Source organism: Frankliniella occidentalis, unplaced genomic scaffold, assembly GCF_000697945.3.
Source record: "Frankliniella occidentalis isolate FOCC.00 unplaced genomic scaffold, Focc_3.1 Scaffold108, whole genome shotgun sequence".
Classification (NCBI taxonomy): Eukaryota; Metazoa; Arthropoda; class Insecta; order Thysanoptera; family Thripidae; genus Frankliniella; species Frankliniella occidentalis.
In genome coordinates, this window is record NW_026267237.1 from 693875 (window position 1) to 706330 (window position 12456).

At 41.8% G+C, this 12456-nt stretch overlaps 1 protein-coding gene across 2 annotated transcripts in view; it reads left to right on the top strand.

The window, feature by feature from the left end:
- The window catches only part of LOC113214370 (glucose dehydrogenase [FAD, quinone]-like), a 40748-nt gene that overhangs the window by 18993 nt on the left and 9299 nt on the right, over positions 1 to 12456 (top strand). Inside the window, exons 4-5 of one of the 2 annotated variants that reach the window (XM_026433708.2) lie at positions 545 to 806; positions 11397 to 11657. In XM_026433708.2, the coding sequence (XP_026289493.1) occupies positions 545 to 806; positions 11397 to 11657 (523 nt within the window). The remainder of the gene's footprint in view (positions 1 to 544; positions 807 to 11396; positions 11658 to 12456) is intronic. The other variant, XM_052270035.1, reaches the window with a different exon arrangement.

A 12456-nucleotide genomic window follows, 5' to 3' on the forward strand; every position in this document is an offset into this window, starting at 1 on the left:
CGAAAATTTCGTCCGTTTTGCTCTATCTTGCACCGTTTCGGCGCTATGGGCCATCTCTGGACAAAAATGTGGTGAAAATAACCAAATGGTCTATTAAACCGTAAAAAAGGCTTTATATCAAAAAAATGTGTATACGCTCCTATTCACTCGTCTCAAGTGTCAGCGCCGCAGGCCTAGCTATATGTGCGCCAGGCGCGTCGCAGCGTAACAGTGTTTCGTGAGATATCGCGAAGCCTGTTACGCGAGACGTGGTCTGGCGTACATATAGCTAGTATAGAAGAGTGACTCATCGGCTCTGAGTCACTGTTCTATACTATTACCGACATTTCAGGTGGAACTCGTGAAATTGACGTGTTTGGCGATGAAAGCTCTGACGTCATACGTGAAGTGGCACCACGTGAAGTACTTTTCACAAAACAAAGTTTGCTGTATCGAACCCCTGGGAAAGTGCGAATTTCCACTTGAAAGACCGAAATAACCGGCGGGTTTATTGAGCGGGAACGATTAACTAATAATTTATCAATCGGTTTGCTTTTGCGTACAGAGCGAAGCAGTTGGGTGGCTGTAGTTCCCACAACGGTATGATCTACTTCCGTGGGACCGAGGACGACTACCGTTGCTGGGAGAGCAAAGGTGCCAGAGGCTGGAGTTACAAGGATGTGCTGCCTTTCTTTAAGAAGTCGGAGAACTGCCTCGACCCCGACTTGGCAAGGGATAAGGTCCATCATAGTACAGGCGGGCCACTAGCAATCCAGCGTATGCCATACAAGGATGTAAACACGAATCTCTTGCTCAGAGTATACGGGGTAAGTCTTCTTTTAGTGATTGTTTTGCCAACGGCTGCTCGGTGTGGCAGTAATGGTCCTTGATGGCTCCACGCCACAGCAGGGCCCTTTAAAGTAGTGGTCAAAACTCAAATTTTGTCCGATTGACTGTCTTGCACCGTTCGGGCGCTAGAGCTTTTTTTCGACGAAAATGCGATGAAAATGACCACGTTGCACATAAAGACGTACAAGGAGGCGTACAATCGTAAAATCTGTGGCATGTGTGTAGACTGTCGTAAGTTGTTTTGACTCAGTGATACGTTTACCTCATTTCCAACAACTAAGAGGTATAAAGTTTTAAAATCTCTCAATTGGAGGCAGAGACCTTTTAAAATAACACCCAATAACAAGCAAGCTTCAACAGCCTAAAAACACTTCCGACATTGTTGGCTGAGTGAAAACTAAAATATAGTATACTCTAATGTACTATACTATACGAGAGAACGAAGCCACCATGTAGAGACGAAAAGTTTGGTAAACAGGTTGCTGCCAACCTAACAGTGAATACAAAAAAAAATGTGTTGAAACAAATGCAGTTTTATTCGTCTGAGTTTGCTCAACTAACGCTAACACTTCATCTAAAGGTTTAGTCAAAGCCCTTTTAAAGTGATTGGTTCAGTTTTGAGGAGATTTAAAATATTAAGATTTTTCAAATAAAATTTCCATTTTGATGTGTTGGTACATTTCGTTCTGCGGGGTCGAGTACCGGCGTCTGCTAGCATTTCAAATGCATTTTAGCAGTTTGAAGGGAAATTACATGAAGTGAAGATTTAATTAACGAGGAAAATAAGAATAAGAAGTAAGAATAATGTACAAGTTACGACGTCACTGAACAACCTAATTCAAGTGATCATGTTAGGTTTGGTAGGAGACTGTTGAAATACAAACTGTCAGTTTGTTAGAAAGTAGTAGACATTCATGTAGCGTTTGATTTTGAACCTTTTCAGTTGTTAATCTAAATGACATGTGGATAACGATAATTTGCAAGATGCCATTGTGATAGATTAATAGTGACATTTTATTTTGAGTAAAACGTGATCACGTTTTAGTTGATCGAGGTTTTAACCAGATTCAAGATTCACATTCGTGACAGTAATTCATTCAGTATAAATTTCCCTTTTATGCAGTCACAAGCTGACAGTTGTTGACATACAATGTGGTTTGTCGTTATGTTATAGGTTTTGGTTTTTTGATTACGTTGATCAATGACATCTAGCATTGAGTTATCCAATTAAAGTTTGTGTTTCATTCTGAATTTTAATTTGCATCAATGAATTCACCCTTTTATGAAGAAACAAAAATTATAAGGAATTTCAATAGCCTTATTTTGGGGAAGGATCTTCAAGAACAAGAACATACGATATATGTCAGACTTGATTTACAGTTGCTTATTTTTGATTAGAATCCATTAAATTTTCTGCATCGTTCATTATGAATCTTAATTGGCATCCAGCGAATTCACCCTTTTATTTACACTATCGTTTCTGATTTTCTGTATAGAGTTAGGTTTTGTTAGTTTGGGTTTGCTCCATTTTCCTTTTACATTTACTGTATCGTTTCTGATTTTCTGTATTGAGTTAGGTTTTGTTAGTATAGGTTTGCTCCATTTTCCTTTTACATTTACTGATCGTTTCTGATTTTCTGTATCAAAGGTTTTGTTAGTTTAGGTTTGCGTCATTTTTCTTCTTCATTTACTGTATCGTTTCTGATTTTCTGTATTGGGTTAGGTTTTGTTTGTTTAGGTTTGCTTCATTTTTCTTTTATATTTACTTTATTATTTTTGATTTTCCGTCTTGACCTTTTACTGAGTTATTCCAAAGTATTTAAAATGCTTCTGACAATGGATGTCAAAATTACATTGAGAGTGAGGTCAATGACAAGATGTGGCCATGGACATGAGCCCACTATAACTTTGCTATAATGTCACAATGAAAAAAAAATTCTTTGGTAAATGACATGCTTTGCTAAGGTGTCCAATCCAATTTGATCACATCTATTCCAGTCACCATATCGGTTTCGTGCTATGTTGACAAAATCCCTACGAAGTGACTATTCACAGTTCTGTTTCTAACAAAGATATCAATGCTGATCGATCAAATATATGCAGTCGGCGCAGCCGTCGAATCGAATCGGTTCTACCTAGTATAAATCAGGAAACACACTCAGCCTTTAATGCACAGCATTCTACTAGTAATTCAAAGTATGATTTGTGGTTAGTGGTGGATTTGTCGTTAGTCAACTTACGACGAATGAAATATCTGTGGATTTAGGGGAAGAGTGTAGTAAGACAAATTTACCACAAAATAAGCCACAAGACTTATTTCTCAGCGAAGAAAAACGAGTTCAGCATTACTAAATGCAAATTCCTAGTGAAGCAGACTTACACTTTCAATAAGTAGAATCGAAGACAGGCAATGTCACCGAAACAATGACAATGAACGTAAATTCTAGAAATGTGTGTACAAACAACAACACAATGTCGTCCGCCTGTTTCGGGCTGGTTCGCACTGCGGATAAGAAGAAATCGTGCATGTAGCGTTGTGGACTGTTTTGAATTTTTTGTGTAAAGCGTCGCGACAAGCAGAAGACAGTCTAGTTTGTTTTGTTTTCCATTCTGAGTGTGATTCATTCAATTTGCAATTTGTGGTACTAGCAATACAATAGAAAATAACTTCAGTCTCTTTGAGAGTATGACAACGGTGCTTCGGCAAAGGAGACATCAAAGGCGTTGTTCCCTTGCCGAGAGAGTGCGAAAATGTGGATAATCTCCGTCCGACGAATCGTGAATGATAATGTCAAAACATCTGGAGAGGTTACCCTTCCAGCCATGCCTTGGTCGGCATGTCCCTTCGCTGTGACTTCTAAGCTAACTAAAGATTTTGCTATCAACAAAGACGAGCAGAGGTAAATCACCTTGCAGTATTACTACAGAAAAGGCGTTGCATCACTTCCTTTTTTGGCTGCAGGACAGTATGTTGTTCTATGGAATGCCGTAATCCATATCTCCATAGAATTAGTTTAGTGTGCAAAGGGTCGTAAGTTTACTTATGACTTGTAACTTTCTATTGGTAATGTGTCATAGTGCCGTAAGTTGACATACGACATTTGGTATCACAAAGTTTTTAAGCCAAGTGACGCAAGTGGACTTACGACAGTCTACCCATGCAACAAGCCTGAATTTTGAACTTACGACAGTCACCCTCATGTACCTGCCTTACTATAGGTCCCAGAAAATTATTCAGAAAACAAAAACTGTAGAGTTTGACTTGTTTCATATGAGTTCATTGAAAAGTCACTTTGTGACGTAAATAGACTTACGACAGCCTGCACATTTGCCACAGAAATGTCAAAGGAAGTAACCCCTCTAAAAACGGATTCTAAATCAGAGACTACCCTCGGATTTGCCGTGTCTTCCTCTGTATCACACCAAAAGGTGGATATATTTAAAACAATGGCAAAATGTGTTAAGGCTGTTTGACAAACAAAACAATCTAAAAGCTGCGCTAGTTATTTTTTTTTTATTTTTTTTAAGAAAAGCAGAAGGGTCAAGAACGCCGCAGCCCAAGATAGATGTATGCTACAGGGATGGAAATGGTAATGGAATTATATAGTATCGTCCTTTTGGCTCCTGTTTAAAAGATAAGGGCCTCGATCAACTTTCGACACCGTGTTCTCGAAAGATTAGACTAGCTATATGTACGCCAGACCACGTCTCGCGTAACAGGCTTTGTGATGTCTCACGAAACATTCTTACGCGAAATTTTCGCCCGTAGGGCTCTACTTTGACGGTTTACCCCTTAGGAACACATAAAAAAATATTTGATAAAGATACACTTTGCGACCTGAAGATTTTGATTTTTAAAAAAGCCAATTTTTGAGCTAGAATGCTCATCTTCGAACTCGATCTGTCTTTTTATGACACAAAACGACCCTGAAAATTTCAGGTCGCTAGCTCAATAGGGTGTTCCAGGCAATCTAAAACGGAAGTAGGAAAAGAACAAACTCACTGACCTCTCTGTTTCCGCAATGGCCCTGATTGGTCGAGCTTATCACGTGCCTCCGAGGCCTTTCAGGTATGAGAAACTGTCAGATCAGTTTCGAGCTCCCCTCCATATTTTAGAGGTTAGGATCGGACCAAACTGCCATAGTAGTTTCTCATACTGGGCGGACGGAGACAGATAAATCAGTGGGTTTGTTCTTTTTCACTTCCGTTTTAGATAGCCTGGAACACCCTATTCGTTCTCGAGTTATCGTGCGGACAGACAGACAAACACACAGAATGAAACTTTTTCGGTCAGTGGAGTAATGGGCTTCGCTAATAGCTCAGCCAAACAGGTTTCATCCCATCCAAACGGTGTTGCCGACAAAATTTGCTTTTTTGAAGGTATGTGGCCACTTTTTCGCAAGATATTATATTAGAGTGTCAGTATTTTAGTTCCTTAGATAAAAGTTGCCACAACTCATAGGTTTAGGTCATAGTGCGAACAATGGTGATGGAACAGGATGAAATCGGATGAAATCTTTTCTGCTCAACTTATACACGGTGTCGAAAGTTTATTCAAGGCCCATAGCTTTTGAACAGGAGCCCAACAAAATGATAATATAATTTCATTGGCTGAGCGATTAGCGAAGCCTATTACTCCAGTGATGGTCAGAAAGTTTCGCGTCTGTTTGTTTGTTTGTCTGTCTGTGTCTGTTTGTCTGTCTTCACGATAACTCGAGAACGAATAGAGCTAGCGACCTGGGATTTTTAAGGTCGTTTTGCGTCATAAAAAGACAGATCGAGTTCGAAGAAGAGCATTCTAGCTCGAAAATTGGATTTAAAAAAAAAATCAAAAGCCACAGGTCCCCAAAATGACGTTTTTTTGAAAAAAAAAATTACTGTTTCCTAAGGGGTAACTCATCAAAGTAGAGCCCTGTGAGCAAAAATATTGTCCATTTGCCTCTATCTTCAACCGTCTAGGCACCAGAGGGAGTTTTCTTCACGAAAATGACCACAAAACATATCTATGTTTTTTCTCAGATATTTGTTGGTCTCCGGTGGGAACTCGTTAAAATAAAACCCCAAAGAACAAATTTGTGACTTTTGGGGGCGAATGCCTACTTACGACTCTGGCCCGACTAGGGTGTCAACGCCGCAGGTAGATGTATGCCAGGCGCGTCGCAGCGTCACAGTGTTTCGTGAGATATCGCGAAGCCTGTTACGCGAGACGTGGTCTGGCGTACATCTACCTCGTTTTCTAAGATGCATTGTAGGCTGAGCGATTAGCGAAGCCTATTACTCCAGTGATGATCAAAAAGTTTCGCGTCTGTCTGTTTGTACGCACGATAACTCGAAAACGGTTTGAGCTAGGAGACTCTTATTTTTTTGTAGCTTTGTATCATAAAAAGGAAGAACTGTATTGATTTTGAGCCCTCTGGCTAAAAAATTAACGTGTCCTAAAAATCATAAACAGAAAGCCCAAAACATTCCTTTAAGAAAATATATTTGTTACATCACTCTTAGAGATAACTCATCAAAGTAGAACCCCCTAGTACCAAAATTTTGCCCGTTTGGCTCTATCTCTAACCGTTTGGGCGCCAGAGGGCGTTCTTTACACGAAAATCACCCCAAAACATTTTAATGGTTTTTCTCAGATACTTTATGGTCTCCGGTTGGGTAACTCGTCAAAGTAAAACCCCGAGGCCCAAAATTTGTGACTTTTGGGGCCGAAGGCCTATTTACGACCGTGCCTTTTGCCCAACTTCGTTGTCAGCCCCGCAGGCCTAAGTAGATGTGTGCCAGGCGCGTCGCAGCGTAACAGTGTTTCGTGAGATATCGCGAAGCATGTTACGTGAGACGTGGTCTGGCGTACATCTACCTAGTTACCATTCCATCCCTGGCCAGGCGCGTTGTGTTGTAGCGTAACAGTGTTTCATGCGATATCGAGGAGCCTCTTACACGAGACGTGGTATGGCATACATCTACCTTCCTTGTTTAATGAGTTACTTCGTAGAAAGCCATATCCAATCTATAAAACAGTCATTTCGTTTTGTGACCATTTTTATTGGAGAGACTCCCTTTCGCGCCTTAACAGTGATAGAGCAGAACAAACGAAATTTTAGTCCCATAGGGTTCTACTTTCGTGATTTACTTCTCGGGAAGATACATCAAGAACCCAAATCAAAAATTGCGTTTTCCGTCTCTTTGTATTAGAGAAATTCCCTCTAGCGCCTAAACGGCGAGAGGAAACGGACCGACGGACAGACAGACGCAGTGGCGATGGCATAAGCCCTCTAAACCAGCTTTTGCAAAAGCAGAAGAGCGGGCTAAAAACGGAAGGTGGAAAGGCGCTCGCACCGTCCCCCTCTTTACTGGGTGGAGGGGGAGGGGGGGGTGCCAGGGGAGGAGTGCAGACACCATTCCTCCATTCCATATTCCGTTTGTGTCCTTTTTTTCCCGCTCCACGTTCCATTGCAATATCCTATTCTGCTCGAGATATCTCATTATCAAATAATTTCATTACAATTACGTGATATTATTACAGCGAAAGTATAGGGCTATTCCGCTCGACGCGGTAAGAAGACCACAAGAATCAGAAAAGACGAGGGTGGGGGGAGCGGCGCGGGGGAGCGCGGGCGGGTGGGGAAGCCGCCTCGCTACCCCAACCCTCGTCTTTTGTGATTCTTGTGTTCTTCTTACCGCGTCGAGCGGAATAGCCAATTTAGCATGATATTTTCACTCTAAATATCGAGATTGAAATTCGGACGGACCACCACCACCGCGCAGTTAACAAAAGACAAGCGGATCTAGAAGCAGGGGGTCGCAACGCAGTGCGCGAGCCCCGGAAGTCACCGCCCGGACGGTGCGAACCGGCCGTTCAAACCAACGCTCAGTGCTCCTTACTGCAGATTAGCTGTGTTTATAATACTTTGCCACGCAAGAATCGTTAAGGATAGTTTACAATACGTTGCCGCAGATCACAAGGATCTAGAACGTAACAAGATCTCACCTATTTGGCGTTTTTAGCCCGCCCTTCTGCTTTGAAAAAGCTATCCAGCGGGCTTATGCAAACGACCTCGTGTCTGTCTGTGTGTCTGTCTGTTCCACAAGAAGGAGATGTGCTAGAGACTTCAAATTTTCAGGGGATCTCAAGGTTCACTCCCAGAAAACAAAACGCCTACGGCAAATCCTGCCAGCCACCCCTAAGGGGCTGAAAGGGGGTGTCGAAGAAAACAGGAAAGGTCAAAAAAGTTGAAGAAAATATTTCTTTTTTATGATCTCCTAAGGGGTAACTTGAGAAGGTAGAGCCCTCTGGGCGAAAATTTTGTCCGTTTTGCTCTATCTCTCACCGTTTGGGCGCTAGAGGAAGTTTCTCTCTCAAAAGTGGCCCAAAAATAAATTTATTAATTTTCGAAAATATTGGATGGTCTCCTTAGGGGTAACTCGTCAAAAGAGAGCCCTTTGGGCGAAAACTTCGTCCGTTTTGCTCTATCCCTAACCGTTTACGCGCTAGAGGGTCTTTTTAGACGAAAAATAACCTACAAATTGCCATCGTGAACAATAAAATGTGGAAAAAGGCCTAAAAACTTCAAAATCGAAAGGAAACTCGTCCCCCACCCCCAAAAAACGTTTTCGAAGCAGAAGGGTGGGTTGTAGTAGTGGTGCTTCACCGTTACATCCCTTTCTCGAGTCTTTGGGGCAAACTCAAAGATGACGGGTTTAAGCGGGCCGAAGGCCCGCTACAATAGTCGATCATGTTCTTCAGCAAACCGCGTGACAGAAATGGCCGGGCCGCAGGCCCGACCATCGCCGCCGGCAGGCCAAGCAGGCCCGGCCCCTGCCGAACGGAGTTGCCGGCGGAGCGAAGCGGAGCTGGCAACTTCGTTTGGCGGAAGGGCGGGCCTGCTTGTTTATCTCGTTAATGAACAAAACTATTTGCGAGCGCTGAGGAGACCGTGTCGCACTGGTCCAATACTTTCAGTATTTCAGACAAAATAATGCCCGACCCACATTAGGCTTTCGATGAAAAGGTAAGAGACACATTAACGAAGTGCTTTATAGGTGTTTGGTGTCGAACCGGCACCTCCCAAACCAAAAAAAAAAAAAAAATACGATTCGGCCAAATCGCGAAAAACAACGGAGGTAGTTTTTAGTAAATTTTGACAGACAACAAAAGTACTTTCTATTTCTAGACAACGCTCGTCCCTAACTCAAAGCTTTGAGTTAGGGACGAGTGACAAGTTAATGAAATTTGAATAAAAAAATACTAAAGAAAATTATTTTATTTTTTCTGGATATGTTTGCTATAATTTTGTCTGATGAAATTTGAGAAATTTGAGTTTGCATCCGCAAGTTTCCATGGAAAAGACGAGCTGAGCAGTAGGCCGAGTTGAGCCAGGGAAATTTCAACCAATCACAAATTTCCGCGGAAAAGTTTGACCAATAGAAACGATCGCCTGTTGTTTTGTACAACCCTATCCAAAAATTATATGAGCCTATGGCGTCGATACTCCCTGCTTTCAGTGGTCGCGTTTGAATAATAACAAGTTGCCGCTGTGTAAAAAGATGCAGCATAAGCGCTGTTTCGAACGTGACCGGTCAGCATCAGTCGACGATAGGCATTGTTAGCGAAGACTGTACTTCTGACTTCTAAATCGCATTTAAAAGAAGGCGCGGCGGCTAACAATGCTGCCAACCTCCTTTGCAGCTGGGGCCCGGCTCAGAGGAATATTTAAAAAAAAATATGATTTATAACCACAACTGTATATCCGCCATCTGATAATATTATTCATAGTAAGCAAAAAGTATGTGAAGCCAATTAGTACAACCAACCTATAACTAAAAATAAATATCATATCATTTTTAGTTATGACAACATCTAATATTGATGAATAGAATATCTTGACTATTCCGACATAAAAATTAAAATCTATAGGGCCGTTAACGCGTTAGCTTTAGAATTTGTGGTAAATATTCCTGCCATTGCACAGAAAGGATCTGGTTTTTGGGCCAATATTTGAATACTATACCTGTGTCTGGTTTACTTGTGCAACCAGAAACAACACAATTAGTATACCCCATATTGTATTTAATGGGCTGTATTTATATGCAGTTCAAATCAGGAATTATTAAATAAGACCATTAAATTTGACTCCAAGCTCAATGCAAATGGCACCGATGGTCTTCCCTTTCGTGTGTGTTTGAAATGAAAGCCTTTATAACAAGGCGGTAAGGTGGTGGCGTTCGAATATGATTATTGTCATCTGTGTCTGTTTCCTTACTATAGTAAAGGAAATGTTCATTCGGACGCAACCAGTCCAAAATGTTGTTGATGATTTGCCTGTTTTATTTAGAATTAGTGGTGAAAAAAGAAATATTATGAGAAGGCGGTAAGGTGGCGACGTTCGAAAAACGGTAGCGTCATCCTAGTTCTGTGCATTGTAGAAAAGGAAGGGATTGTTTGAACGTAGAATTTAGAGGTGTCTCCTTTCCTCTGGATTGGCTCGGCTCGGCCTGCCTGTTGCATGAAAAACTATCTTCATCTCTCTCGTGACGAGCCGAGTATCACCATAAAAACAGAGATTTCAATTAAAATTTTCAAAAAACTGAAAATTAAGTTTTTGATTAAACTTCGGGGGCCAATTTCAAATTGAACTTTCTAATTTTTCAAAAAAAAAAATAAGAAAATCGTTAGTCAGTTTTCTCATATCCCATGAAGGGCCATGTAAAACAATTGACTATCGCGGCAAAACGATCGTAGAAGACAACTCCGTGTCTAATAAACATTATAAAGCCGAGCCTACCGATCGGCGCCTATCCCCAGCTCATGTTTATAAACATTTTATAAATGTTTACACTTTTACGTGCGCCCGGGGACGCAGCCTATCCCGAGCCAAATTTCATAAACTTTTAGATTTCCATAGTGTCATTTGTGTACTTACTGCGGTTTATCTCAAACTTTCTACAACACTCAGCAATGTAGCAGTTGTTAGCCCTCTCCCGGCCGAAGCCAATAAAAGCTTCAAAGTTGTAATTTACTTTTCTTTGTGACGAAAAAGCAGTCAGACTGTAACAGAGCAATATATTGTAAACTTTCCTTAACGATTCTTAATCCCTCGAGGGGGCCACAACTCCGGCAATCTGGTGTACACCTACCCTGGCAATCTACGATAATCTTCGGCAATCTCTACGCAATCAGACCTCAAAGCCATACTTTTTAAATACATTCACGGTGCAAGTTGTGCGTTTTGCCTAGTTACAGGCATTTTATGCCCAAAAAGCAAAGTATTAGTCTAGCAATCTGGTGTGCCATCCACAGGGAAGTTAAGGCCCCCCCGAACGAAACCCTGCGGACCAAAAACTCTGTCTGACTTTTGAGGCTGAACGTCTCTTCACGTCTGTCTTTTACCCGGTTCGGGTGTCAGCCCCGCTGCTCTTGGCAGATGTATGCCAGGCGCGCCGCAGCGTAACAGTGTTTTGAAGCCTGTTGCGCGAGACGTGGTCTGGCGTACATCTATCTGGTTTAGTTCAGGAAGGAAGGACTAGCAAAGATGATTCATAAACCAGAGCTAACTCTTCTACATTTTCAGGAGTCTGGACTGCGGGAAGTAGATTTAAACGGTGGCCATAATGAGGGTTACGCGTGGTCGCAAACGACCACTGAGAATGGGCGAAGAGTCAGCTCTAACACGGCGTTTTTGGAGCGACAACGAGCAAACCGTTGTAATCTGCACGTAGTTACCAGTGCCCAAGTGTCCAAGGTCCTGATCAACAGCAACACAAAAAGCGTCGAGGGGGTGATCTTTACAGACAAAGATGGAAACACTCGCACAGTCAAGGCTAGAAAAGAGGTAGGAACAGTACACACTGTTTAGCGCTATTTTTTTCTTTTCGTTTAAGGGCGGGGGCCTAAGTGAAAGGAAAGCCCGCACCGTCTCCCCCTCCTCTAGGCGGAGTAGAGGGCAGTCGGGGAGGAGTGAGGGCGCCTTTCCGGTTTTGTACTTTTTGCTTTCGCTCCGCTCTCGATTGGAAAACCCTACCGAGTTAGCGTTTGAATTTTTTTTTAGTATCGTTTTGTACCATTTTAAGACAGATGAAGTGCAAAGATTCTAACTTAAAAATCGGCCTTGAAGAAATTTCAAAACCGACAGGCTGCAAAATCTTCAATATATTCTTCTTAACTTTCTTAGGGAAAACTCGGCAAGTCGAACGCTACTGGCGAAAATGCAAGGTACAAGAAAACGGAAGTCATCATGTTAAAGCATAGGTAATTCCGTTTTTTTCTTCCGCGCATTCTTCTGCATTTCACCTTTACCGGAGTGATTTATTCGTTCGCATTATAAATCCTCGCGTCTGTAACATGATGGTTCTTTTCTCTGAATTTGTTGACACATAACTTAGGTGCAGTATTGGTTTTGTTCCGGCCAAATACTTGCCGTCTTAAATTCCAGGGCCACAAGAATCCTATCGAATACTATTCAAATTTCATTGTAGCGAGGAGTGTGGGCTCCTGAATGACTGCCCTCTTTACATTTTCAGTTAATCTAGATTTGCGATAAGTCACTCGTCTGACTAGTGATATCTTATCTTCTCTTTATCGCTTTTCTGGACATAGGTTATGTTCAGCTAAAAAGCACTCTCATTAGTCTT